Source organism: Erinaceus europaeus, chromosome 6 (assembly GCF_950295315.1).
Source record: "Erinaceus europaeus chromosome 6, mEriEur2.1, whole genome shotgun sequence".
NCBI lineage: Eukaryota > Metazoa > Chordata > Mammalia > Eulipotyphla > Erinaceidae > Erinaceus > Erinaceus europaeus.
Window position 1 is genome coordinate 6,340,850 of NC_080167.1, and position 25,503 is coordinate 6,366,352.

A 25,503-nucleotide genomic window follows, 5' to 3' on the forward strand; every position below is an offset into this window, starting at 1 on the left:
CAGCACATGCGTCAGAGTGATGTCTGGTTCTTTCTCTCTCCTACTATCTTTCTCATAAATAAATAAACTCTTAAAAAAAAAAAAAAACGATCCCAGTTCAAGTTCCCGGCTCCCCACCTGCAGGGTGGTTTCTTCATAGGCGGTGAAGCAGGTCTACAGGTGTCTATCTTTCTCTCCCCCTCTCTGTCTTCCCCTCCTCTCTCCATTTCTCTCTGTCCTATCTAACAACGACGACATCAATAACAACAATAGCTGCAACAACAATAAAAAACAAACAGGGGCAACAAAAGGGAAAAATAAATATTTAAAAACAAATAAATAAATTCTTTTTTTAAAAAAGTTTATTTATGGGCCAGAAGATAACTCATCCAATAGAATACACACTTTGCCTCGTGTGAGGACCCACGCTCAAGCCCCTAGCACCACACAGAGGCACCATACAGAGCACCAGGGGGAGCTTCACGAATGGTGGAGCAGTACTGTGGCCTCTCTCTCTTTCTCTTTCTTTTTCTCTCTTTTTTTGTTTGCCTCCAGGTTTATCACTGGGGCTCGGTGCATGCACTATGAATCTACTGCTCCTGTGGTCTTTTTTTTTTTTTTTTTTTTTTGGATAAGACAGAGATTGAGAGGGGAGGGGAAGACAGTGAAGGAGAGAAAGACAGACACCTGCAGACCTGCTTCACCGCCTGTGAAACAGCTACCCTGCAGGTGGAGAGCTGGGGGCTTGAACTGGGATCCTTGTGCCGGTCCTTGTGCTTCATACTATTGTGTACCACCACCTGGCTCCCTCTCCCTCTTTTTTAACTTTTAATATTTATTTATTTTCCCTTTTGTTGCCCTTGTTTTTTATTGTTGTTGTAGTTGTTGTTATTGATGTTGTCGTCGTTGGATAGGACAGAGTGAAATGGAGAGAGGAGGGGAAGACAGAGAGGGGGAGGGAAAGACAGACACCTGCAGACCTGCTTCACCGCCTGTGAAGCGACTCCCCTGCAGGTGGGGAGCCGGGGGCTCGAACCAGGATCCTTAACATGGTCTTTGTGCTTTGTGCTACGTGCGCTTAACCCACTACGCTACCGCCCAACTCCTCCCCTCTCTTTCTCTATCTGAAATTAAAAGGAAAAAAAAAAAGTGGGGCAGTGAAGTGACTCTTGGAGCTGAGGAAGAAGGTGAAACCCCTAGAACAAGCCTCTAAGGCAGGGTCGGTCACAAAGTCTATCCGTACAGAAGAAACACTGGAGGCTCAGAGAGGTGAGGTGACATGGCAATGCCACACAGCAGGAACAAGATGTGATTTGGCTCTGGAGCTTCTGACACCAGATAGCTTCCTGGGGGGTGGACTGATCAGGGTGGGAACAGTAAAAGCCCCTACGACCAGAAGCAGGTTTGGTCCTGTCTCCTTCTGTCCCCACCCCTCCCCTGGCCTGCTGGAAGCTGTCCACAGGGCAGGCTGGACAAATTCCCAGGGACTCAGTACAGTCACAGTGGGGGAGGGGGCACGAGTCTCCTTCTACCCTCTCCCCTTGGTGAGAGACTTGCCAAGAGTGACAGCTCGGCCCTGTGCAGGGGCCACCGAGGTGGCAGGGGAGTGGGCTGAGCAGGTCATTGGGTCTCCTGTTGTTCCCTTACTTCCCGTGGACCGTACCCAGGTGTGTGTGTACAGCCCATCCCTGCCTAGGAAAAACACACTTTCCAGTGGAAAGAACAGCTGAAGACCAGCTCCTTCAGGTGACAGCATACCCACACTCCAGCAAGGTCACGCAGCCGCAGCCACGGAACAGCAACCCGCTACATAGCTACTGAGCGCCTTCTGCTACGGGCTGTCCAGATGTTGCCTTTTCAGCCAAATGGCAAGCTTCTTGTTTTGATGCTGCCTTTGGTTTTGCCCAGAGCCCTGCCTGACTGTTCCTTATGGTGGCACTCTTTCTTAGAGGATCGAACCTGGCATCTCGGAGCCTCAGGCATGGAAGCCTTTTTTCCCCAACCCCACAGTTTTGAGTGTTTAGAGTGTTTTGTTTGCTTAGACGGAGGCAGAAGAGAGCCCAACACAAAGCACAGCACCCAAGTTTCCTTCAATGTGTTTTGGGGACAGGTTCCAACCTGGGCTGAGTACACGGCAAAACAGTGCACTACCCAAGTGAACTAATTTTTTAAATTATTTTTAAATAACTTTATTTCCTTTTTTATATATTTATTGATTGATTTTTTCCCTTTTGTTGCTCTTGTTGTTTAACATTGTTGTGGTTATTGATGTCATTGTTGTTGGATAGGACAGAGAGAAATGGAGAGAGGCAGCGAAGACAGAGAGGGGGAGAGAAAGACAGACACCTGCAGACCTGCTTCACCGCCTGTGAAGGGACTCCCCTGCAGGTGGGGAGCCGGGGGCTCAAACCAGGATTCTTTGGCAGGTGCTTGCGCTTTGTACCACATGCAATTAACCCGCTGCACCACCGCCCGACTCCCTTAAATTATTTTTTTGGAGCAGTAGATCGCTTTCTCTCCTCTCCTCTCCTCTCCCGGATCAACTAGGAATACCAAAGGAGACCACCCGGGACCGAAACAAGACAGGACTAGAATGACCACAGGAACCCAGTAAATCACCCGTGAGTACAAACACGCGTGGCTGGTGACAGAGAGGAGAGAGGGGCCTAAGGAGAGATTAAGTGGCTGCTAACAGTTCAACAGTTTATCAGTGGAGACACCACCTACAGTCTGCTCCACCAACAAGAGGACAGCTGAAGGGAGGAAAGGACTCCCCAGAGACTCACCAAGTGCAACTCTGAGTCTCCATTGCTACTACCCTCAGAATCTGGAGCAGTGACAGGGAGGGACACCAGGGGACAGAGATCTAACCTGGAAACTCAGGAGAAGACCTATACCTCGGTGGCATAGCTGAGGGGCTGTGAAAGTCTCTTTGCATGACCACTGGATTATCTCTGCCACACCCTGCTTTATCTCTTGGTCAGAAGTCAGTGATTAAGCTAAGAAGCCTATTGATAGTTTACAAGCCCTCAGGCTCCCATAGCCTACAGGGAAGAAAAAAAAAAGAGGCTTTTAAACCACTGAGCTCCAACTCAGGGATTGAAAAAACTGTTAACTTCCACCACTGTAAACCCTTTAATTAAATTACTTAGACACAAGTCAACCCAGGCAATAGTGATAAATAATTTGAAAAGTACTGATAAAGGGAACTCATTACATAATATATAAAATGGTTAAAACAACAAGAAAAAATATTGGAGACTCGAACCAGGACAAGAGTCCAGCTAAAAGTCCTCCAGAGGGTGAAGCACAAAACAACGAGTTCAGCAACCAAACATTAGCTAAGGAAATAATAACAGGAGTGAGTAAAGAATTTGAAAACATTGTAATCAGAAATGCAGGAACAACAAATGAGAATGTGGAAGAAAATTCTAATTATCTCATGGTTATTAGAGAGCTGAAAGCTGAAATCGCTGAGCTAAGAAGGCAACTAGCTGAACAAGCTAAAACAGTATCAGAGCAGGGCAACAAAATAGATGAACTCCAGAAAGCAGTAGAGGGCAGAGAGAATAGAATCTATGAGGCTGAAGACAGAATTAGCAAGACTGAGGATGAATTAGAGACAACTAAAAAAGAAGTAAGAGATCTCAAAAAGAGATTAAGAGATGCTGAAAACAACAACAGAGTCCTATGGGATGACTTCAAAAGAAACAATATACGCATTATTTGGCTTACCAGAGGAAGAAAGAGAAGGAGAGGAAGAAAGCATTCTCCAGGCCATAATAGCTGAAAATTTCTCTAGTCTAGACAACATCAAAGACATAAAGATTCAAGAAGCCCAGAGGGTCCCAAACAGAATTAACCCAGACCTAAAGACACCAAGACATGTCATACTTAGAATGGAAAGGAATAAGGATAAAGAAAGGATCCTCAAGGCTGCAAGAGAAAAACAAAGAGTCACCTACAAAGGAAAACCCATAAGATTAGCAGCAGACTTCTCCATACAAACACTACAGGCCAGAAGAGAATGGCAAGATATCTATTGAGTGCTCAATGAGAAAGGCTTTCAGCCAAGAATACTATATCCTGCTAGACTGTCATTCAGACTAGATGGAAGCATCAAAACCTTCTCAGACAAGCAACAGTTGAAGGAAGCAACCATCACCAAGCCTGCCCTGAAAGAAGTTCTGAAAGGTCCCCTATAAACAACCAGACCACCACAAACAGGACATATATCAAAACACTCTAAAACTCTACAAGAATGGCGTTAAAAGATCTTCAATCTTTGATATCAATAAATGTCAATGGCCTGAATTCACCTATTAAAAGACACAGAGTAGGAAGATGGATCAGAAAACACAACCCAACAATATGCTGTCTACAGGAAACTCACCTAACCAACAAGACAAACACAGACTTAAAGTGAAAGGATGCAAAACTATCATACAAGCCAATGGCCCACAAAAAAGGGCAGGAACAGCTATTCTCATATCTGACATGATAGACTTTAAAATAGATAAGATTAAAAAAGATAGGAATGGACACTACTTAATGCTCAGAGGATCAGTCAATCAAGAGGACTTAACAATTATTAACATCTATGCACCCAATGAGAAGCCATCTAAATACATCAAACTTCTACTGAAAGAGCTACAGCAATATATTAACAGCAACACAATCATAATAGGGGACTTCAACACCCCACTCTCTCAACTTGACAGATCATCCAGGAAGAGAATCAGTAAAGACATAAGGGAGCTAAATGAAGAGATAGATAAACTAGAACTATTGGACATTTTCAGAGTCATTCATCCCAAGAAACTGGAATACACATTTTACTCAAATCCACATGGGTCATTCTCAAGGACAGACCATATGTTAGGCCACAAAGACAGCATCAGCCAATTCAAGAGCACTGAAATCATCCCAAGCATCTTCTCAGACCACAGTGGAATTAAACTAACACTTAACAATCAACAAAAGATTAGTAACAGTCCCAAAATGTGGAAGCTCAACAGTACGCTTCTTAACAACTTCTGGGTCAAAGAGGAAATCAAGGAAGAAATCAAAATGTTTCGAGAGTTCAATGAAAATGAAGACACAATCTATCAAAATATTTGGGACACAGCTAAAGCAGTCCTAAGAGGGAAGTTCATAGCTATACAAGCACACATTAGGAAACAAGAAAAGGCACAAATAAACAGCCTGATTGCACATCTTAAAGACATGCACTTAACCTGCACTTAACCTGCTGCTCTACTGCCCAACTCTTTTTTTAAATTATTTTTAATTTTATTTATTTTAAAGAATGTATTTATTTATTCATAAGAGAGATAGGAGAGAAAGAACCAGACATCACTCTGGTACATGCACTGCCGGGGTCCAAACTCAGGACCTCATGGTTGAGAATCCAATGCTTTATCCACTGTGCCACCTCCCAGACCACTTGTTTATTTATTTATTTGTTTGTTTGTTTGTTTGTTTATTTTCCCTTGTCGTTTTTCATTGTTGTTGTCATTATTGTTGTTGTTGTTATTGATGTTGTCATTGTTGGATAGGACAGAGAGAAATGGAGAGAGGAGGGGAAGACAGAGAGGGGGAGAGAAAGATAGACACCTGCAGACCTGCTTCACCGCCTGTGAAGCTACTCCTCTGCAGGTGGAGAGCTGGGGGCTCGAACCGGGATCCTTGTGCCGGTCCTTGCACTTTGCACCACGTGTATTTAAACCAATGCACTCCTGCCCGACTCTCAAATTATTATTATTTTTTTAAGATTTTATTTTATTATTTATGAGAAAGATAAGAGGAGAGAGAAAGAACCAAATATCACTCTGGCACATGTGCTGCCAGGGATCAAACCCAGGACCTCCTGCTTGAGAGTCCAAAGCTTTACCACTGTGCCACCTCCCGGACCACCCAAATTATTTTTTTTTATTTATTTGATACAGAGAAATTGAGAGGAGAGGGAAAGAGAGAGGGAAAGAGACAGAAACACACCTGCAGCCTTGCTTCATCACGTGTGAAGCTTTCCCCCTGCAGGTGGGGACCAGGGGCTTGAACCCAGGTCCTTGTGCACTGTAATGTATGCACTTAACCAGGTGTGCCACCACCTGCCCCCCCTTTTTTTAAAGACTGACTTATTTTCATTAGTGAGTGGGAGAGAGAAATTGAGTTAGATCACAGCATTGGTCAACTTTAGTATATGGTGGTGCTGGGGATCAAACCTGGAATGTCTGAGCCCTCAGGCATGAAAGTCTGATATACTACCATTTCACAGTCTCCCCAGCCATGAACAGGTTTCTTTTTGTCTTTTTTGCCTCCAGGGCTATCACTGGGGCTCGGTGCCTACACTATGAACCCATTGCTCCTGGAGGCCATTTTTTGATTTTTTTTTTTTGATAGGACAGAGAGAAATTGAGAGGGGAAGGTAGAGAGGGGGAGACACCTGCGCTTAACCTGCTGTGCTACCATTATGCTTTCTTCTTCTAGCGTTTGCCCTTCTTCTGTAGCCAGTCAACCATTATGCTAACTTCTCAGCCCTCATCCTTTTTTTTCTTTTTTGCCTCCAGGGTTATCACTGGGGCTTGGTACCTGCACTATGAATCCACTGTTCCTGTGGCCATTTTTTTTTTTAGATAGGACAGAGAGAAATGGAGAGAGGAGGGGAAGGCAGAGAGGGAGAGAGAAAGACAGACACCTGCTGACCTGCTTCACTGCCTGTGAAGCGACTCCCCTGCAGGTGGGGAGCTGGGCCTTGAACCAGGATCCTTGTGCAGGTCCTTATGCTTCACACTATGCGTGTTTAATACAGTTTGCCACCTTCCAGTCCCCACCCCCATTCTACTTTTGATAGTAGGAAGCATCATGCCTGAGTCTCCAAAGTTCCAAGTTCAATCCCCTATACCACCCAAGCTGAGAAGTGCTCTGGTAAAAAACAAACAAACAAACAAACAAAAAACGGGTTCATTATTATTATTATTTTTTTTAACCAGAGCACCGATTAGCTCTGTTTTACAGTGGTGCAAGGGATTGAACCTGGGACTTCAAAGCCTCAGGCATGACAGTCTGTTTGCATAACCATTATGCTATCTACCCTGTCTGGGTTCATCGATCTTAACAGATACTGAGGGGGTGGACAGCTCAGCTGGCAAAGTTTACCACTTGCATGCTCATGGTTTGGTCTCTGGCATTGCAGGTATGTCCCAGAGTGGTGCAATCATTTCTTTTACTCAACTGAAACTCTGACCAGGAAGATAGCTCATCAGGTAATGCTTTGGCTTGCACTCGGCCCAGTTCTAAACCCCAGCACCACACAAGATGTGCCGTAGTGCTGGGGGAAGATCTTTTGTTACGGTGTATCGCTCTGCTAATGAAAAGATAGTAGCGTGGTGCAGGTATGAAACCCAGCAAAACAGAGCAAAACAAAAAAGCAGGGCCTCCCCCATATATGAGGTGGTTGTAAAGATCACACAGTAACTCCCTAAGGAGCATCAAGGGAGTCACTTCTTCTTCTAGCGTTTGCCCTTCTTCTGTAGCCAGTCAACAGTGTCAGGTTGAGCCTGATGTAAAGTTTCGAGACCTCCTTTGAATCTGGAGAGGTGGCAGTCGTTAACTATGTGGGTCATAGTCTGTCTGGAGCCGCAGGGGCAGTTCGGGTGATCTCTGGCTCCCCAGCGATGGAACATAGAAGCGCACCGGCCATGGCCTGTTCGATAGCGATTGAGGAGGGCCTGATCATAACATGCTAGGTCAAAGCCGGGTGGACGCTTGCAGGAGTCTGTGATGAGGTGTTTGTTCTTGACCTCAGCTGACTGCCAACTCTGTTTCCAAGAGTCTGGAACAGAGAAGTTCAGTGTAGGCGAAGGGGACCAGATTGGGTGACGAGACATCAAGCGTTGGACAGGGTGGGCGAAGATATCCGCGTATATTGGCAGGTCCGGTCGAGCGTAGACGTGGGAAATGAACTTAGATGACGCCGCATCCCGACGAATATCTGGCGGGGCGATGTTGCTAAGAACTGGCAGCCATGGAACCGGGGTGGAACGGAATTTCTGGAAGGGAGTCACTGATAAACTGTCACATATTCTACCCATTACCCAGAACAGATAAATCTGTAGAGACAGAGAGCAGACTGGCTCTCAGGAGCCAGAAAGTGACTGCTAGTCGGCACAGGGTTTCTGGGTAAAACTGTTCGGGGGCTGTACTGAATGATGTCTGCACAACATCGTGGGTGTGTTTGATGCTGAATTGTTGGCTTTAAGATTAAATGGTCAGGGGGTTGGACGGTAGCACACCTGGTTAAGCATACATAGTACTAAGCTCAAGGACCTGGGCAGGATCTGGGTTCAAGCCCCTGGTCCCCACCTGTAGGGGGAAAGCCTCACAAAGGGTGAAGCAGGTCTGCAGGTGTCTCTCTCTCTCTCTCTCTCTATCTATCTATCTATCTATCTCCTCCTCCCCTCTCAATTTCTCTCTGTGCTAGCCAGTAAAATGGAAAAAAATGGCCACCAAGAACAATGGATTCACAGTGTGAGCTCTGAGCCCCAGTGATAACCACAGAGGCCAAAAAAAAAAAAAAAGAGAGAGAGAGAGACAGAAAGAAAGACAGACAGACAGAGAAATTAATGGTCAAGGGCTGAGATGTAGCTCAGTGGGAAATCTATGAGCCTTGCATATCCACAGCCCCAGAGTCAATCCATGAGACCACAATAAGATACAGAGCTTGATGTCATGCTATGTGACACACACACACACACACACACTCACTCACACGTGTGCGCTCTGTAGAAATTTGGTAGGATCGTTCCATATTCTACAACCTTGATGCAAGAAGTTTTTAGAACCCCCAAGCCCTAGGTTCTCTTAGAAACCCATATTCGAGGGCCAGGGAGTTACAACAGCCTATTACAGCACCAGTTTGCATGCTTGAAGCCCCGGAGGCTGCAGGTTCAAACCCTGGCATGACTTTATGTCACAGCTAAGCAGTGGAAGGGAGAGAGAGAAGGAGGGAAGAATGAAGGAGAAGGAGCAGAGAAAAGAGGCGCCCAGAGGAGGAGAAGGAAGCAGTCAGTAGTGGTATTATGGGCAAAAACAAAAGATGGCCCTGCAGAACACAGATTGCGCATGCATGAGTCCTGGAGTTCAATCCCCAGCCCCACAGACAAACCGAAGTCTCAGCGCTCCTCTGCCACCTGCTAGCTGTGTGACAAGGCACTTCACCCCTCGGAACTTGTCTCCTCCTCTCCAAGCGCATGACTTATGGGTCATTCACTAAGACCCGAAGCTCAGACCCATGGGGACAGTAGTCATCTCCTTTCTGTTCCCTTCTCCCAGATGTCGGGGTAGGGACTATTTCCTGTCCCCTAACTTGGAAGCCACACTGAGTGCAAAGGGTTGGGTGAAGGCCAAGATTCCTGGAATAATCAATCCCCTTCGGGAGAAAGTGCTGATGACAGTACAGTGACGGCTTTCTTCCAGTGACTCCTTGCTGGCAAACTGACTCAAGGCCAAGCCCCGGTCAGCAGGGAGCAAAGCAAACACTCCAGCCTTATCTCCTGGCCTTGTGGGCAGCTATAAGGAAGGCAGCCAGGGGAGGCTTCAGCCTTTTTTCTCAGCCTCAGACAGCAGGATGAAGCTCCTTGTGTTGGCAGCTCTGCTCACAGGTAGGCCTGGGGCCGCCAACCCCACCCTGGATGCTAAGAGCTGACTCCTATGGAATAGGGGATACAGGTTACCGTGGTCGGTCAGGTTTGGCCAGACCCAGGTCTGCTCAGGGCTCCCCATGGGCCCTAGGAGCTCCTGTGTTAGGGTATCCTCAGATCCCAACAGATGCCTTTCATGTAGTATGTATGTACATGTGTGTGTATGCATGTATGCGTGTACTTAGTTGAGAGGGCACCAGAATCTCACTCTGGCACGTGATTAAACTCGGGACCTCATGTTTGACAGTCTGCTGCTTGACAGACTGCACCACCTCCCAAACTATCAGGCATCTTGTAGTCTTTGTCTTTGTCCGATGAGAGCACTACTCATCTCTGGTATACGGCGGTTTTGGTGACTGAACCTGGGCCCTCACACGCCAGTCCCAGCACTGTGCTACCTCCCTGGCTCTGGGGCTTTTCAGTCTTCAGGTGTGAACTCAGATAACCCTCTCAGAAAGGCTTAGCCTGGGGCTCAAGGCGTAGCTGACCAGGTAGAGCATCTGTCTTGCCACGGACGTGACCCTGGTTCCACACGGGATTATCACAGCACTAGAGGCAGCTCTCGTGCCGAGATGTCTCTCCCTCTCTCTGTCTCTTTATCTAAATGAAAGAGAAGCCCAAGAGTGGTGAAAGTACACATGTACATGGTCCCAAGTCAGAAGGAAGGAAGGAAGGAAGGAAGGAAGGAAGGAAGGAAGGAAGGAAGGAAGGAAGGAAGGGGAAAAGGGGAGGGAAGGACAGGGAAGGGAAAGGAAAGGAAAGCCTGGCCTGGCAGCCCCTTTCTCCCCGTCCCCAACCATGCTGCCTTGGGACTGGGTCTCCCAACACCTGCCTTTGCCCTGCAATTGCTTTCATTTCTTCTGTGGAGTGGAGGACTCAGGCCTGCGCCATTCCATCGCTGCAGGGTGAACTCTGTCACTCAGCTAGAGAGACAGAGGGAGAGAGTCACCACAGCAAGGGACTTGCCCCCACCCACGCCGTGCCATGGCACTCCCACGGAAGGTACACACTCTCCCAGGGAGCTTTCTCTCGGCCTTTCCTGCAAGCTGTACCTTGATTCACTGCCCTACTTTTTTCTTTTTTACCCCACTCACACTAAAACACGGGCTCTGGGAGAGCAGGGTGAGTGCTATTGACATGTGTGTGCTTCATGAGCAAATGGAGTAAGACTCACTAGAGTTCAAACCCCACCTCATCTGTCCACCCATCCATCCATCATCCATTCATCCATCTGTCCATCCGTCTATCCATTACTGATGGTGGAGGAGCCCCATGCATCAGGCTCTGGGTTTAGACAAGGACTAGGCCCTGTCCAAGGAACGCACACAGAGACACACACGTACACTCACACAGAGACACACACGTACACTCGCACGTACACAGAGACACACACGTACACTCACACGCACACAGAGACACACGCGTACACTCGCACGTACACAGAGACACACACACTCACACACACGTACACACACACAGACACACACGTACACTCGCACACAGAGACACACACGTACACTCGCACACACAGAGACACACATGTACACTCGCACACACACAAAGACGCACGCACAAAGAGGCTCTGTGTGAGTCTTACCTCTGTAGTGAGCCAAGTTGTCTGGGTTAGAGGAAGGGAAGGGGGGTCTGGAGAAGGGGCAGGGTACTGCTATCTGAGTCAGTCCAGGCTCAGTCACTCCGAAGGCTGCTGGCAGGGGACAGTCATGGCTGCTTCTCTGCCTCACTCAAGGTCTATAGTAATGACGGCAGCATAGCCCGCAGGCCAGGGCAAGAAGCAAAACACAGGGCAGAGAGACTGGCAGCCAACTGACCAGGACCCGCACATCAATCACTAGCATCTTACAGGGCAGTGAATGAAATGGGGGGAGAGCTGCCTCCATGAACCTACAGAGCTCCACTTTGGCTGATAAGCATTCAGCCAGTGGCAGAATGTTTGCGTTTATCTAGAGGGTATTTCGTGAGCACCTACTCTGTGCTGGGCACTCTAGTTCACTGTCAGCTGGGGGGGGGGGAGGCCTGGGGGATCAAGGCCCCTGGGGCCTGTCATTACTTGCTGGGCTTGTAGTAAGGTAGGCATACAAGAGCTCAGAAATAAAGAAAAAAAAGGAAGGTGAGAGCAGAGGGGCCTCTCAGCTTGGATGGTCAGAAAGGGTGTGTGGTGTGGGGAAGAGAAAGGAGAGCTGGTGGGAGGAGAGAGCTCACAGCACTTCTCAGTCATTCATGGCTCTGGGGATCAAACTCAGGGTCTCATCCATGCAAAGCCTACAGTTCACCCTCTGAGTCACCTCCTCAGCCCCAGTTTTTGGGGTTTTTTTTCCTTCTCTCTTTTCCTTTCCTTTCTTTCCTTTTTTCCCTCCAGGTTTATCACCGGGGCTTGGGGCTGGCACTACAAATCCACTGCTCCTGGTGGCCACTTCTTTTTCCATTTTATTGAATAAGACAGAGAGAAATTGAGAGGGGAGAAGGAGAGAGAGAGACACCTGCAGTCTTCTTCACCACTCATGAACTTTTCCCCTGAATAGCAGGGGCTTGAACCCGTGTCCTTGTGCACTGTACTATTTGCACTTAACCCGGTGCACCACTGCCCAGCCCCCAGGACAATTTATTTATTTACTTATTTATTTATGCCCCCTAGGGTTATTGCTGGGGTTCAGTGCCTGCACTACAATCCATGGCTCCTGGAGGCCACTTATCCCATTTTGTTGCCCCTGTTAATGTCGTTATTATTACTGTTGTCACTGCTGCTGTTGTTGTTGGATAGGACAGAGAGAAATGGAGAGAGGAGGGGAGACAGAGAGGGAGAGAGAAAGACAGACACCTGCAGACCTGCTTCATCACCCCTGCAGGTGGGGAGCCAGGGGCTCAAACCCAGATCCTTACGCCGGTCCTTGCACTTTGCACCCTGTGCACTTCACCCACTGCGCTACTGCCCGACCCTCAGGACCACTTATTTCTATGACTTGTTCAGAGCAGGCAAATCCACAGACTCAGAGACCCGCTGCTGGCTACCAGAGCAGAGACAAAATGAGGAACCGCTGGTAATGGCCACACAGCTCCATGAACATACTAGAAGCCACTAAATTATACTTTTTGAAAAAGATTTTATTTATTAATTAATGAGAAAGATAGAAGGAGAGAGAAAAAGAACCAGACATGTGCCGCCGGGGACTGAACTCAGGACCTCACACTTGAGAGTCCGATGCCCTATCCACTGCGCTACCTCCCGGACCACACTAAATTATACTTTTACAAAAAATACAGTATACTAAAAAAAAAAAAATACAGTATGCTTCACAAATGTGCATGTCATTTTTGCACCAGGGGCTATGCTAGTCTTCTCTGTCTCATTCCAATTTTAGTATATGTGATGCCAAAGCAAGGCATTAAATCATACATTTTAAGTGGTTAGAATGGTGACTTGTGTGAATTCTACCTATTCAGTAAAATTTTATTTTTTTAAAGGCTTATATTAAAAAGAGAATTCCTAGTGGGCTGGGTGGTGGCACAGCGGGTTAAGCACACATGGCGCAAAGCGCAAGGACCAGCACAAGGATCCCGGTTCGAGCCTCCGGCTCCCCACCTGCAGTGGAGTGGCTTCACAGGTGGTGAAGCAGGTCTCTGCTGGTGTCTCTCTTTCTCTCCCCCTCTCTGTATCCCCTCCTCTCTCCATTTCTCTCTGTCCTATCCAACAACGATAGCAATAACAACAATAAACAACAAGGGCAATAAAAGGGAAAAGATGGCCTCCAGGAGCAGTGGATTTGTAGTGCAGGCACCAAGTCCCAATGATAACCTGGAGGCAAGAAAGAGAGAGAGAGAGAGAGCGAATTCCTACTTGTTTCACTAGCTTCTTGTGTCTGCTCTCTTCTGAGGATGCAACTAGGAGCAGAGGCCAGGGGGACAGTGTGGGGCCTGGGGGTGCTTGCACAGTCAACAAGAAGGACGTTTAACTCTGGTTGCCTCTTCTTGTAGTGACTGCTGGGAGGCCCAGCTCCAAAGCAAAGGCGCTGTGGCAGTTCCGCAAGATGATCAAGTGCATGATCCCTGACAGTAACCCCCTGTTGGACTACAATGACTATGGCTGCTACTGTGGCTTGGGGGGGTCAGGAACCCCGGTGGATGAACTGGACAGGTGAGTGATGGGTGAGGAGGAAGTGTGGTGGTGGGCCCAGGGGGGCAGGATGGGCATATGCCAAAGGGTCCAAAAGGAGGCTCAGAAGGGGAGTTGGCATGTTTGATCGAACTCAGGACCTTGCCCATGTAAAGGGTGCACTACTACTGAGCCATCTCCCAGCCTCAGGGACAACTTTTGCCCATGTCCTGTCCTGAAGAGCAAAACCTTCCAGGGGATCCTTACTCCCAAACTTAGACCTAAAGCGGCTTCCTGAGATGTGATATGATGGTTGCTGCTTCCCTCTAGTGGCAGAATCTTGCAACACAAAAACAATATCAGATTTCAATTGTCAGCTCAAGCAGTCATAGTTCATAAACTTATTTTTATTATTATTTTATTTATTTATTTATTTATTGGATAGACATATCCAAAAATTGAGAGGGAAGTGGGTGATAGAGAGGAAGAGAGACAGAGAGACACCTGCAGCCCTTCTTCACGACTCATGAAGCTTTTTCCCTGCAGGTAGGGTCCAGGGGCTTGAACCCCGGTCCTTGAGCACTGTAACATGTGCGCTCAACCAGGTGTGCCACCACCCGGCCCCGTTCATCAATTTCTTTTTTTTATTATTTATTTTTCTTTTTGTTGCCCTTGTTGTTTTATTGTTGTAGTTATTGTTGTTGTTGATGATGTTGTCGTTGTTGGATAGGACAGAGAGAAATGGAGAGAGGAGGGGAAGACAGAGAGGGGGAGAGAAAGACAGACACCTGCAGACCTGCTTCACCGCCTGTGAAGCGACTCCCCTGCAGGTGGGGAGCCGGGGGCTCGAACCAGGATCCTTATGCCGGTCCTTGCGCTTCGCAACACCTGTGCTTAACCCGCTGCGCTACAGCCTGACCCCCTTTCTTTTCTTTTTCTTCTTTTTTTTTTAGCTAATCATTTTCTTTTTTTTTAATAATTTATTTATTCATGAGAAAGATAGGAGAGAAAGATCCAGCCATCACTCTGGTACATGTGCGGCTGGGGATCAAACTCGGGACCTGATGCTTGAGAGTCTAGTGCCTTAGCCACTGTGCCACCTCCCAGACCACAGCTAATCATTTTCTATCTGTCCTATCTAATAAAAAAAAATGGAAGGAAGAAAAGAAAGGGGGGCAGGTGGTAGTAACCTGGTTGACGCACATGTTTCAGTGCTCACAGGCCCCAGGCTTGAGCCCCCAGACCCAACCTGCAGGGGCTAAGCTTTGCAAGTAGTGAAGCAGTGCTGCAGGTGTCCTTGTCTCTCCCTCTCTGTATCTCCCCTTCCCTCTAGATTTTTGGCTGTCTTTATCCAATAAACGAATAAAGATAATTTAAAAAATAAGAAGAAAGAAAGAAAGAAAGAAAAATAGGAAAATGGCCATCTGGAGCAGTGGATTCATAGTGCCAGCACTGAGCCCCAGCAACAACCCTGGTGAAAAAAAAAGAGAGAAAAAAAGAAAAAGAAAGAAAAAATACTCCATCTTCAGAATACAGGATTCTATGCTGTATTCCTGCAACCATTTGCAAGCTGTCCTCTGTAAACATGATGAAAGGATCAGTACCACCCCCACCCCCCAGACCATGTCAGCGGAAGCATCCCCACCTGTCCCTGACTTGCTGTCCCACCCCGGCTCCTGCCTCAGCTCTGTCCTTCCCTCTGTGCAGGTGCTGCGAGACCCATGACCACTGCTACGACCAAGCCAAGAAGCTGGACAGCTGTTTATTCCTCCTGGGCAACCCCTACACCAACAGCTACTCTTACTCATGCTCAGACAAGGAGATCACCTGCAGCAGTGAGTTTACCCTGGTCTTGGCTGCAAGTCCCTCGCCAGGCTTGGGTGACAGAACCATGAGTCATGCTCAGTGACTATTTTCTTGGCGTCAGGCAGTATCTCCCTAATGCTCTCACCAACCCTAGGGGCTGAGTATTGTTATTCTCCTTTTTGTTGCTGTTGTTATTTTCCCTTTTTGTTGCCCTTTTTTTCCATTGTTGTATTAGTTTTTATTATTGTTGTTATTGATGTCGTCGTCATTGTTAGGAAGGACGGAGAGATATGGAGGGGGAGAGAAAGACAGACACCTGCAGACCTGCTTCACCGCCTGTGAAGCGACTCTCCTGCAGGTAGGGAGCCCGGGGCTCGAACCAGGATTATGCTGGTCCTTGCACACCTGGTGAAGTGCACATGTTACAACATGCAAGGACCTGGGTTTAAGGCCCTGGTCCCCACCTGCAAGGGGAAAGCATTCTCTCCATTTCTATCTCTCCCTTTGCTCCAGATTTCTCTGTCTCTATCCAAAATTAAATCAAACTGGGGGTGAGGAGTGGTGCACCTAGTTAAGTACACACATTACAGTGTGCAGGAACTCAGGTTCAAGCCCCTGGTCCCCACCTGCAGAAGGATAGCTTCACAAGTGGTGAAGCAGGACTGCAGGTATTTCTCCGTCTCTATCCCTGTCTGTTTCTCCTCACCTCTCAATTCTGTCTCTATCTACTAATAAGTAAATAAAAAATTAAATATTAAATTAAATTTTAAAAGAAAGTACAGGAGGTCAGGAAGTAGCACAGCAGGTTATGTGCCGGTGGTGCAAAGTGCAAGGACCGGCATAAGGATCCTGGTTCGAGCCCCCGGTTCCCCACCTGCAGGGGAGTCTCTTCACAGGTGAAACAGGTCTGCAGGTGTCTATCTTTGTCTCCCCCTCTCTGTCTTCCCCTCTTCTTTCCATTTCTCTCTGTCCTATCCAACAACGACGACATCAATAACAACAGTAAAAATAAAACAACAAGGGCAACAAAAGGGGAAAAAATAGCCTCCAGGAGCAGTGGATTTGACAAGCCCCACAATAAACGTAGAGGCAAAAAAAAAAAAAAAAGTGCAATAGTATTTAAAGAGAGAGGGAAGGGAGGCCACTCAGTTCTTCCTGCCACGGTTTGTATAAAGTGGGCTCCCGCCTGGTTCAACCCTCTCCCCTCTATTTTCTAGGCAAAAACGGCGCCTGCGACGCCTTCATCTGTGACTGCGACCGCAACGCCGCCATCTGCTTTTCAAAGGCGCCCTACAACGAAGAGTACAAGAACCTGGACACCAAGAAGTATTGCAAAAACTGAGCGTCCCCTCTGAAAGGAGCCCACGCCCCTGCTTCGTGGCCTTGGTGCTCCACTGAGCCCCCAATAAAGCCCCTGTTGAAAGGCCTCGTGCTTAAGCCCATTTTTTTCTTTGTCTGCTGACTATGACTCCGTCTCCTCCTTGTCCTTTGTAAATACCATTCTTTCCAGTCTTGGCAGGTGAATTAAAATGTTTTTTTTAATTTCTTTTATTTTTATTTTTATTTTTATTTTTTTTTAATTTTTTTTAATATTTATTTTTATTTATTTATTCCCTTTTGTTGCCCTTGTTCTTTTATTGTTATAGTTATTATTGTTGTTGTCATTGTTGTTGGATAGGACAGAGAGAAATGGAGAGGGGAGGGGGAAGACAGAGAGAGGGAGAGAAAGATAGACACCTGCAGACCTGTTTCACCGCTTGTGAAGCGACACCCCTGCAGGTGGGGAGCCAGGGCTTGAACCAGGATCCTTATTCGGGTCCTTGTTCTTAGCGCCACCTGCACTTAACCCGCTGCGCTACAGCCCGACTCCCTATTTTTTTTTTTTTATAATTTATTTCTTTATTGGGGAATTAATGTTTTACATTCAACAGTAAATACAATAGTTTGTACATGCATAACATCCCCCAGATTCCCATTTAACAATACAACCCCCACTATGTCATTCATCATCTTTCATGGACCTGTATTCTCCCCACCCACCTACCCACCCCAGAGTCTTTTACTTTGGTGCAATACGCCAATTCCATTTCAGGTTCTACTTGTGTTTTCTTTTCTGATCTTGTTTGTCAACTTCTGCCTGAGAGTGAGATCATCCCATATTCATCCTTCTGTTTCTGACTTATTTCACCCAACATGATTTTTTCAAGGTCCATCCAAGATCGGCTGAAAACGGTGAAGTCACCATTTTTTACAGCTGAGTAGTATTCCACAACTTGCTTAGCCACTCATCTGTTGTTGGACACCTGGGTTGCTTCCAGGTTTTGGCTATTACAAATTGTGCTGCCAAGAACATATGTGTACACAGATCTTTTTGGATGGATGTGTTGGGTTCCTTAGGATATATCCCCAGAAGGGGAATTGCAGGGTCATAGGGTAGGTCCATTTCTAGCCTTCTGAGAGTTCTCCAGACCGTTCCCCACAGAGGTTGGACCAATTGACATTCCCACCAGCAGTGCAGGAGGGTTCCTTTGACCCCACAGCCTCTCCAGCATTTGCTGCTGTTCCCTTTTCTGATGTATGACATTCTCACAGGAGTGAAGTGATATCTCATTGTTGTCTTGATTTGCATTTCTCTGACAATCAGAGACTTGGAGCATTTTTTCATGTGTTTCTCAGCCTTTTGGATCTCTTCTGTGGTAAATATTCTGTCCATGTCCTCCCCCCATTTTTGGATGGGGTTATTTGTTGTCTTGTTGTTGAGTCTGGCAAGCTCTTTATATATGTTGGTTATTAAACTCTTATCTGATGTATGGCATGTAAAGATGCCCATTCTGTGAGGGGTCTCTTGGTTTGGGTAGTGGTTTCTTTTGCTGTGAAGAAGCTTTTTAATTTGATGTAGTCCCATAGGTTTATACTTGCCTTAGTCTTCTTTGTAATTGGATTCGTTTCATTGAAAATGTCTTTAAAATGTATGCGGAAAAAAGTTCTGCCAATATTTTCCTCTAAGTATTTGATAGTTTGTGGTCTAACATCCAAGTCCTTGATCCACTTGGAATTTACTTTTGTATTTGGTGAAATACAGTGATTCAGTTTCATTCTTCTGCATGTTTCAACCCATTGTTTCCAACACCATTTGTTGAAGAGACTCTGCTTTCCCCACGTAATAGTCTGGGCCCCTTTGTCAAAGATTAGATGTCCATAGGTGTGGGGCCTCATTTCTGGGCTCTCAGTTCTATTCCACTGGTCAGTGTGTCTGTTCATGTTCCAGTACCAAGCAGTTTTGATGACAATGACCCTATAATACAGTTTGAGATCTGGGAGTGTGATGCCTCCGGTTCTGTTCTTTTTTCTCAAGATTGTTTTGGCAATTCTAGGTCTTTTCTGGTTCCAGATAAACATTTGTAGCATTTTTTCTATTCTCCTAAAAAATGTGCTTGGGATCTTGATGGGGATAGCATTAAATTTGTAGATGGCTCTGGGTAATATATGCATTTTGATGATGTTAATTCTTCCAACCCATGAACATGGAATATCTTTCCACTCCTTTGTGTCTTTTTCTTTTTTTTTTATAATATTTATTTTATTTATTTATTTCCTTTTGTTGCCCTTGTTGTTTTATTGTTGTAGTTATTATTGTTGTTGTCATTGTTGGATAGGACAGAGAAATAGAGAGAGGAGGGGAAGACAGAGAGGAGGAGAGAAAGATAGACACCTACAGACCTGCTTCACCACCTGTGAAGCAACTCCCCTGCAGGTGGGGAGCCGGGGTTCCAACCGGGACCCTCATGCCGGTCCTTGTGCTTTGCGCCACCTGCGCTTAACCCGCTGCGCTACAGCCCGACTCCCTCTTTGTGTCTTTTTCAATTTCTTTGAGTAGTGACTCATAATTTTCAGTATACAAGTCTTTCACTTCTTTGGCTAGGTTTACTCCTAGATATTTTATTGTTTTTGTTGCTATAGTAAAAGGAACAGATTTCTGGATTTCAATTTCTTCTAACTTAGTGTTTGCGTAGAGGAATGCCACTGACTTTTGAATGTTAATTTTGTAGCCTGACACCTTACTGTATTGCCTGATGATTTCCAAAAGCTTCTTGCTGGATTCCTTAGGTTTTTCCATGTATACTATCATGTCATCTGCCAATAAGGAGAGTTTGACTTCTTCTCTTCCAATCTGTATGCCTTTAATTCCTTGCTCCTGCCTGATTGCTATGGCAAGAACTTCCAACACTATGTTGAATAGTAATGGTGATAGTGGGCAGCCCTGTCTAGTACCTGATCTGAGGGGAAATGCTTCCAGTTTCTCACCATTGAGTAGGATGTTGGCTGTAGGTTTGCTATATATAGACTCCACAATCTTCAGGAATTTTTCATCTGTTCCCATTTTTTGTAGTCTTTTGATCATAAAGGGATGTTGTATTTTGTCAAAGGCTTTCTCTGCATCTATTGATATGACCATGTGGTTTTTGGTCTTGCTTTTGTTGATGTGGTGGATCACATTGATTGATTTACGTATATTAAACCAACCTTGCATGCCTGGGATAAACCCCACTTGGTCATGATGAACAATCTTTTTGATATACTGCTGTATCCGGTTGGCTAGAATTTTGTTCAATATTTTCGCATCTATGTTCATCAGAGATATTGGTCTGTAGTTTTCTTTTTTGGTTGTGTCCCTGTCTGCTTTTGGTATCAGGGTGATGTTGGCTTCATAGAAGCTGGCAGGGAGTATTCCAGTGTCTTCAATCTTCTGGAAGACTTTTAAAAGTAGAGGTATTAGTTCTTCTTTGAAAGTTTTGTAGAATTCATTTGTAAAACCATCTGGTCCAGGACTTTTATTTTTGGGAAGATTTTTGATAACTGTTTCAATTTCATTAGCTGTGATGGGCCTGTTCATGTTATCCACTTCCTCTTTACTTAGTTTTGGAAGTTGGTAGGTATCTAGGAAATCATCCATTTCTTCCCGGTTCTCTAGCTTGGTGGCATATAGTTGTTCATAGAAGCCTCGCATGATATGTCGAATTTCTGCAGTGTCGGTTGTGATATCTCCTCTTTCATTTAGTATCCTATTTATTTGGGTCTTCTCCCTTTTTTGTTTTGTGAGTCTGGCTAAAGGTTTTTCGATTTTGTTTACTCTTTTGAAGAACCAACATTTACTTTCATTGATCTTTTGTATGGTTTTCCTATTCTCAATGTTATTTATTTCTGCCCTAACTTTAGTGATTTCTGTCCTTCTGGTTGCTTTAGGATTCCTTTGTTGTTCTTCTTCTAGGTCTTTAAGGTGTGCAATCAGGCTGTTTATTTGTGCTTTTTCTTGTTTCCAATGTGTGCTTGTATAGCTATGAACTTCCCTCTTAGGACTGCTTTAGCTGTGTCCCAAATATTTTGATAGCTTGTGTCTTCATTTTCATTGAACTCTCGAAACATTTTGATTTCTTCCTTGATTTCCTCTTTGACCCAGAAGCTGTTAAGAAGCGTACTGTTGAGCTTCCACATTTTGGGACTGTTACTAATCTTTTGTTGATTGTTAAGTGTTAGTTTAATTCCACTGTGGTCTGAGAAGATGCTTGGGATGATTTCAGTGCTCTTGAATTGGCTGATGCTGTCTTTGTGGCCTAACATATGGTCTATCCTTGAGAATGACCCATGTGGATTTGAGTAAAATGTGTATTCCAGTTTCTTGGGATGAATGACTCTGAAAATGTCCAATAGTTCTAGTTTATCTATCTCTTCATTTAGCTCCCTTATGTCTTTACTGATTCTCTTCCTGGATGATCTGTCAAGTTGAGAGAGTGGGGTGTTGAAGTCCCCTATTATGATTGTGTTGCTGTTAATATATTGCTGTAGCTCTTTCAGTAGAAGTTTGATGTATTTAGATGGCTTCTCATTGGGTGCATAGATGTTAATAATTGTTAAGTCCTCTTGATTGACTGATCCTCTGAGCATTAAGTAGTGTCCATTCCTATCTTTTTTAATCTTACCTATTTTAAAGTCTATCATGTCAGATATGAGAATAGCTGTTCCTGCCCTTTTTCGTGGGCCGTTGGCTTGTATGATAGTTTTCCATCCTTTCACTTTAAGTCTGTGTTTGTCTTGTTGAGTTAGGTGAGTTTCCTGTAGACAACATATTGTGTTTTTTTTTTTTTCCCTTTTTTTTTATTTAAGAAAGGATTAATTAACAAAACCATAGGGTAGGAGGGGTACAACTCCACACAATTCCCACCGCCCAATCTCCATAACCCACCCCCTCCCCCAATAGCTTCCTTCAACTGTTGCTTGTCTGAGAAGGTTTTGATGCTTCCATCTAGTCTGAATGACAATCTAGCAGGATATAGTATTCTTGGCTGAAAGCCTTTCTCTTTGAGCACTCGATAGATATCTTGCCATTCTCTTCTGGCCTGTAGTGTTTGTATGGAGAAGTCTGCTGCTAATCTTATGGGTTTTCCTTTGTAGGTGACTCTTTGTTTTTCTCTTGCAGCCTTGAGGATCCTTTCTTTATCCTTATTCCTTTCCATTCTAAGTATGACATGTCTTGGTGTCTTTAGGTCTGGGTTAATTCTGTTTGGGACCCTCTGGGCTTCTTGAATCTTTATGTCTTTGGTGTTGTCTAGACTAGAGAAATTTTCAGCTATTATGGCCTGGAGAATGCTTTCTTCCTCTCCTTCTCTTTCTTCCTCTGGTAAGCCAATAATGCGTATATTGTTTCTTTTGAAGTCATCCCATAGGACTCTGTTGTTGTTTTCAGCATCTCTTAATCTCTTTTTGAGATCTCTTACTTCTTTTTTAGTTGTCTCTAATTCATCCTCAGTCTTGCTAATTCTGTCTTCAGCCTCATAGATTCTATTCTCTCTGCCCTCTACTGCTTTCTGGAGTTCATCTATTTTGTTGCCCTGCTCTGATACTGTTTTAGCTTGTTCAGCTAGTTGCCTTCTTAGCTCAGCAATTTCAGCTTTGAGCTCTCTAATAACCATGAGATAATTAGAATTTTCTTCCATTTTCTCATTTGTTGTTCCTGCATTTCTGATTACAATTTTTTCAAATTCTTTACTCACTCCTGTTATTATTTCCTTAGCTAATGTTTGGATGCTGAACTCGTTGTTTTGTGCTTCACCCTCTGGAGGACTTTTAGCTGGACTCTTGTCCTGGTTCGAGTCTCCAACATTTTTTCTTGTTGTTTTAACCATTTTATATATTATTTTATGAGTTCCCTTTATCAGTACTTTTCAAATTATTGATCACTATTGCCTGGATTGACTTGTGTCTAAGTAAGTTAATTAAAGGGTTTACAGTGGTGGAAGTTAACAGTTTTTTCAATCCCTGAGTTGGAGCTCAGTGGTGTAAAAGCCTCTTTTTTTTTTCTTCCCTGTAGGCTCTGGGAGCCTGAGGGCTTTTAAACTATCAATAGGCTTCTTAGCTTAATCACTGCCTCCTGACCAAGAGATAAAGCAGGGTGTGGCAGAGATAATCCAGTGGTTATGCAAAGAGACTTTCACAGCCCCTCAGCTATGCCACCGAGGTATAGGTCTTCTCCTGAGTTTCCTGGTTAGATCTCTGTCCCCTGGTGTCCCTCCCTGTTGCTGCTCCAGATTCTGAGGGTAGTAGCAATGGAGACTCAGAGTTGCACTGGTGAGTCTCTGGGGAGTCCTTTCCTCCCTTCAGCTGTCCTCTTGTTGTTGGAGCAGACTGGAGGTGGTGTCTCCACTGACAAACTGTCGAACTGTTAGCAGTCACTTAATCTCTCCTTAGGCCCCTCTCTCCTCTCTGTCACCAGCCACACGTGTTTGTACTCACCGGTGATTTAGTGGGTTCCTGTGGTCATTCTAGTCCTGTCTTATTTTGGTCCTGGGTGGTCTCCTTTGGTATTCCTAGTTGATCCGGGAGAGGAGAGGAGAGGAGAGAGAGCGATCTGCTGCTCGTAGCTCAGCCTCTGGAAGTCGAATCCAAATATTTTTTATATATATATGTAGGGAGGTGACAATCTTTTTTTTTAAGTTTTCTTTCAATTTTCTTTTTTTTAATTATTCATTCCCTTTAGTTGCCCTTGTTGTTTTACTGTTGTACTTATTGTTGTTATTAATGTCATTGTTGTTGGATAGGAAAGAGAGAAATGGAGAGAGGAGGGGAAGACAGAGAGGGGGAGAGAAAGACAGACACCTGCAGACCTGCTTCATCACTTGTGAATCGACTCCCCTGCAGGTGGGGAGCCGGGGGCTCGAACCAGGATCCTTACGCCAGTTCTTGTGCTTTGCGCCACCTGTGCTTAAGCTGCTGTGCTACCGCCTGACTCCCGAATTAAAATGTTTTCTTTACTGTATTCCTTTTATTTATTTATTTATTTATTTACTTATTTATTGCCTCCAGGGTTATTGCTGGGGCTCGGTGCCTGCTCTACGAAGCTGCTCTCCTGGAAGGCTATTTTTTCCCTTTGGTTGTCCATGTTGTTTTATCATTGTTGTTGTTATTATTATTGTTATTGTTGTCACTGTTGTTAGCTAGGACAGAGAGAAGTGTAGAAAGGAGGGGAAGAAGAGAGGGGGAGAGAAAGAGAGACACCTGCTTCACCGCCTGTGAGGCGACCCCCTAAAGGTGGGGAACCGGGGGCTCGAACTGGGATCCTTGAGTCAGTCCTTGTGCTTCCCAGCATGTGTGCTTAACCCGCTGCACTACTGCCCAGCCCCATCTCTTATCTTTTTAAAAAATATCTTTATTTTTTTATTATTGGATAGAGACAGAGAAAAGTTGAAAGGGGAGAAGGAGATAGAGAGGGAGGGAGAGACAGAGAGATACTGCAGCCCTGCTTCACCACTCATGAAGATTTGACCCTGCAGGTGGGGACTGGGAGCTTGAACCTGCGTCCTTGCGTTGTAATATGTGCATTCAACCAGGCATGCCGCCACCTAGCCCCTTGGGAGTTGAATTAAAGGTCTCTTTCCAGGAAGGAAGCCTCCTGGGGCTAGAATGATGACTCATGGCCGCTATCTATTGATGTTCTCCTCTGTGCCAGGCCTACATGTTTCTAAATCTCCTGATTTGTGGTTTTGACACTACTGGCAAATCTTACTTCTTTCTGAGGCTCAAGAGGAGAAGTATCATGTGTTCAAAGCTAGGTACCTAGTTAACCATTTTCCTGCAATGCTCTTCCTTCCTCAGTCCTTGAAAGACTTCACCACACTTGACAAGCTGATTCTTACACAGCAATTTTCAGATATATTAAGCATAACAGCTTCCACTTCTTGAGCACTTAGTGAATACAGCTCTGTTCAGAATTTTTCACATCTCAGTAATTTCTCAAACCAGCTCATGGTGTGTGTGTGTGTGTGTGTGTGTGTGTGTGTGTGTGTGTGTGTGTGTGCTGCCCCCAATCCATGGCCAATGAACTACAAACCCAGAGAAGTTGTCACTGTTCAGTGATGACACATGGTAGAGAGGGGATTTGACCATGTAGTGACAATGCTTGTGTTTATTTATTTATTTATTCCCTTTTGTTGCCCTTGTTTTATTGTTGTAGTTATTGTTGTTCTTATTGATATCGTCGTCGTTGGATAGGACACAGATGGATAGCACACAGATGGATAGCACACAGAAAAATGGAGAGAGGAGGGGAAGACAGAGAGGGGGAGAGAAAGATAGACACCTGCAGACCTGCTTCACCGCCTGTGAAGCGACTTCCCTGCAGGTGGGAAGCCCGGGGGCTCAAACCGGGATTCTTAGGCCAGTCCTTGTGCTTTGCGCCACCTGCGCTTAACCCGCTGTGCTACCACCTGACTCCCAATGCTTGTGTTCTTAATCATTAAGTCATCAGGACAAGGTTCTCTTGGAGTATTTGTAGTCCACTAGCACTGAACTTCACAGAGAACAGGGAGGGGCAGAGAAGAGAAAAACAAACAGCAGGTGCTAGACTGTGCTTCACAT

General features: G+C 45.4%; 1 protein-coding gene, 1 long non-coding RNA gene and 1 other non-coding gene across 3 annotated transcripts in view; 1 reads left to right on the forward strand and 2 right to left on the reverse strand.

Moving 5' to 3' along the window:
- LOC132539072 (uncharacterized) overlaps window positions 1-25,503 on the reverse strand; it is a 53,191-nt gene that overhangs the window by 24,747 nt on the left and 2,941 nt on the right. The gene's annotated exons all lie outside the window — the stretch shown is intronic.
- On the forward strand, window positions 9,519-17,019 carry PLA2G1B (phospholipase A2 group IB). The gene is made up of 4 exons (XM_007525280.2): window positions 9,519-9,641; window positions 13,671-13,830; window positions 15,496-15,623; window positions 16,812-17,019. Exons 1-4 carry the CDS (start codon window positions 9,608-9,610, stop codon window positions 16,934-16,936), a joined length of 447 nt encoding a protein of 148 aa, XP_007525342.1. The 5' UTR covers window positions 9,519-9,607; the 3' UTR covers window positions 16,937-17,019.
- Window positions 12,974-13,077, reverse strand: LOC132539146 (U6 spliceosomal RNA). The gene has a single exon (XR_009550452.1). It is a non-coding gene; the product is annotated as a U6 spliceosomal RNA (small nuclear RNA).

Bases quoted from the DNA above. Each gene is read 5' to 3' on its own strand.
- PLA2G1B (XM_007525280.2), top strand. From the start codon at position 9,608: ATGAAGCTCCTTGTGTTGGCAGCTCTGCTCACAG. The intron at 9,642-13,670 runs GTAGGCCTGGGG...CTCTTCTTGTAG, and splicing joins GTTGGCAGCTCTGCTCACAG to TGACTGCTGGGAGGCCCAGC. The intron at 13,831-15,495 runs GTGAGTGATGGG...CCCTCTGTGCAG, and splicing joins CCGGTGGATGAACTGGACAG to GTGCTGCGAGACCCATGACC.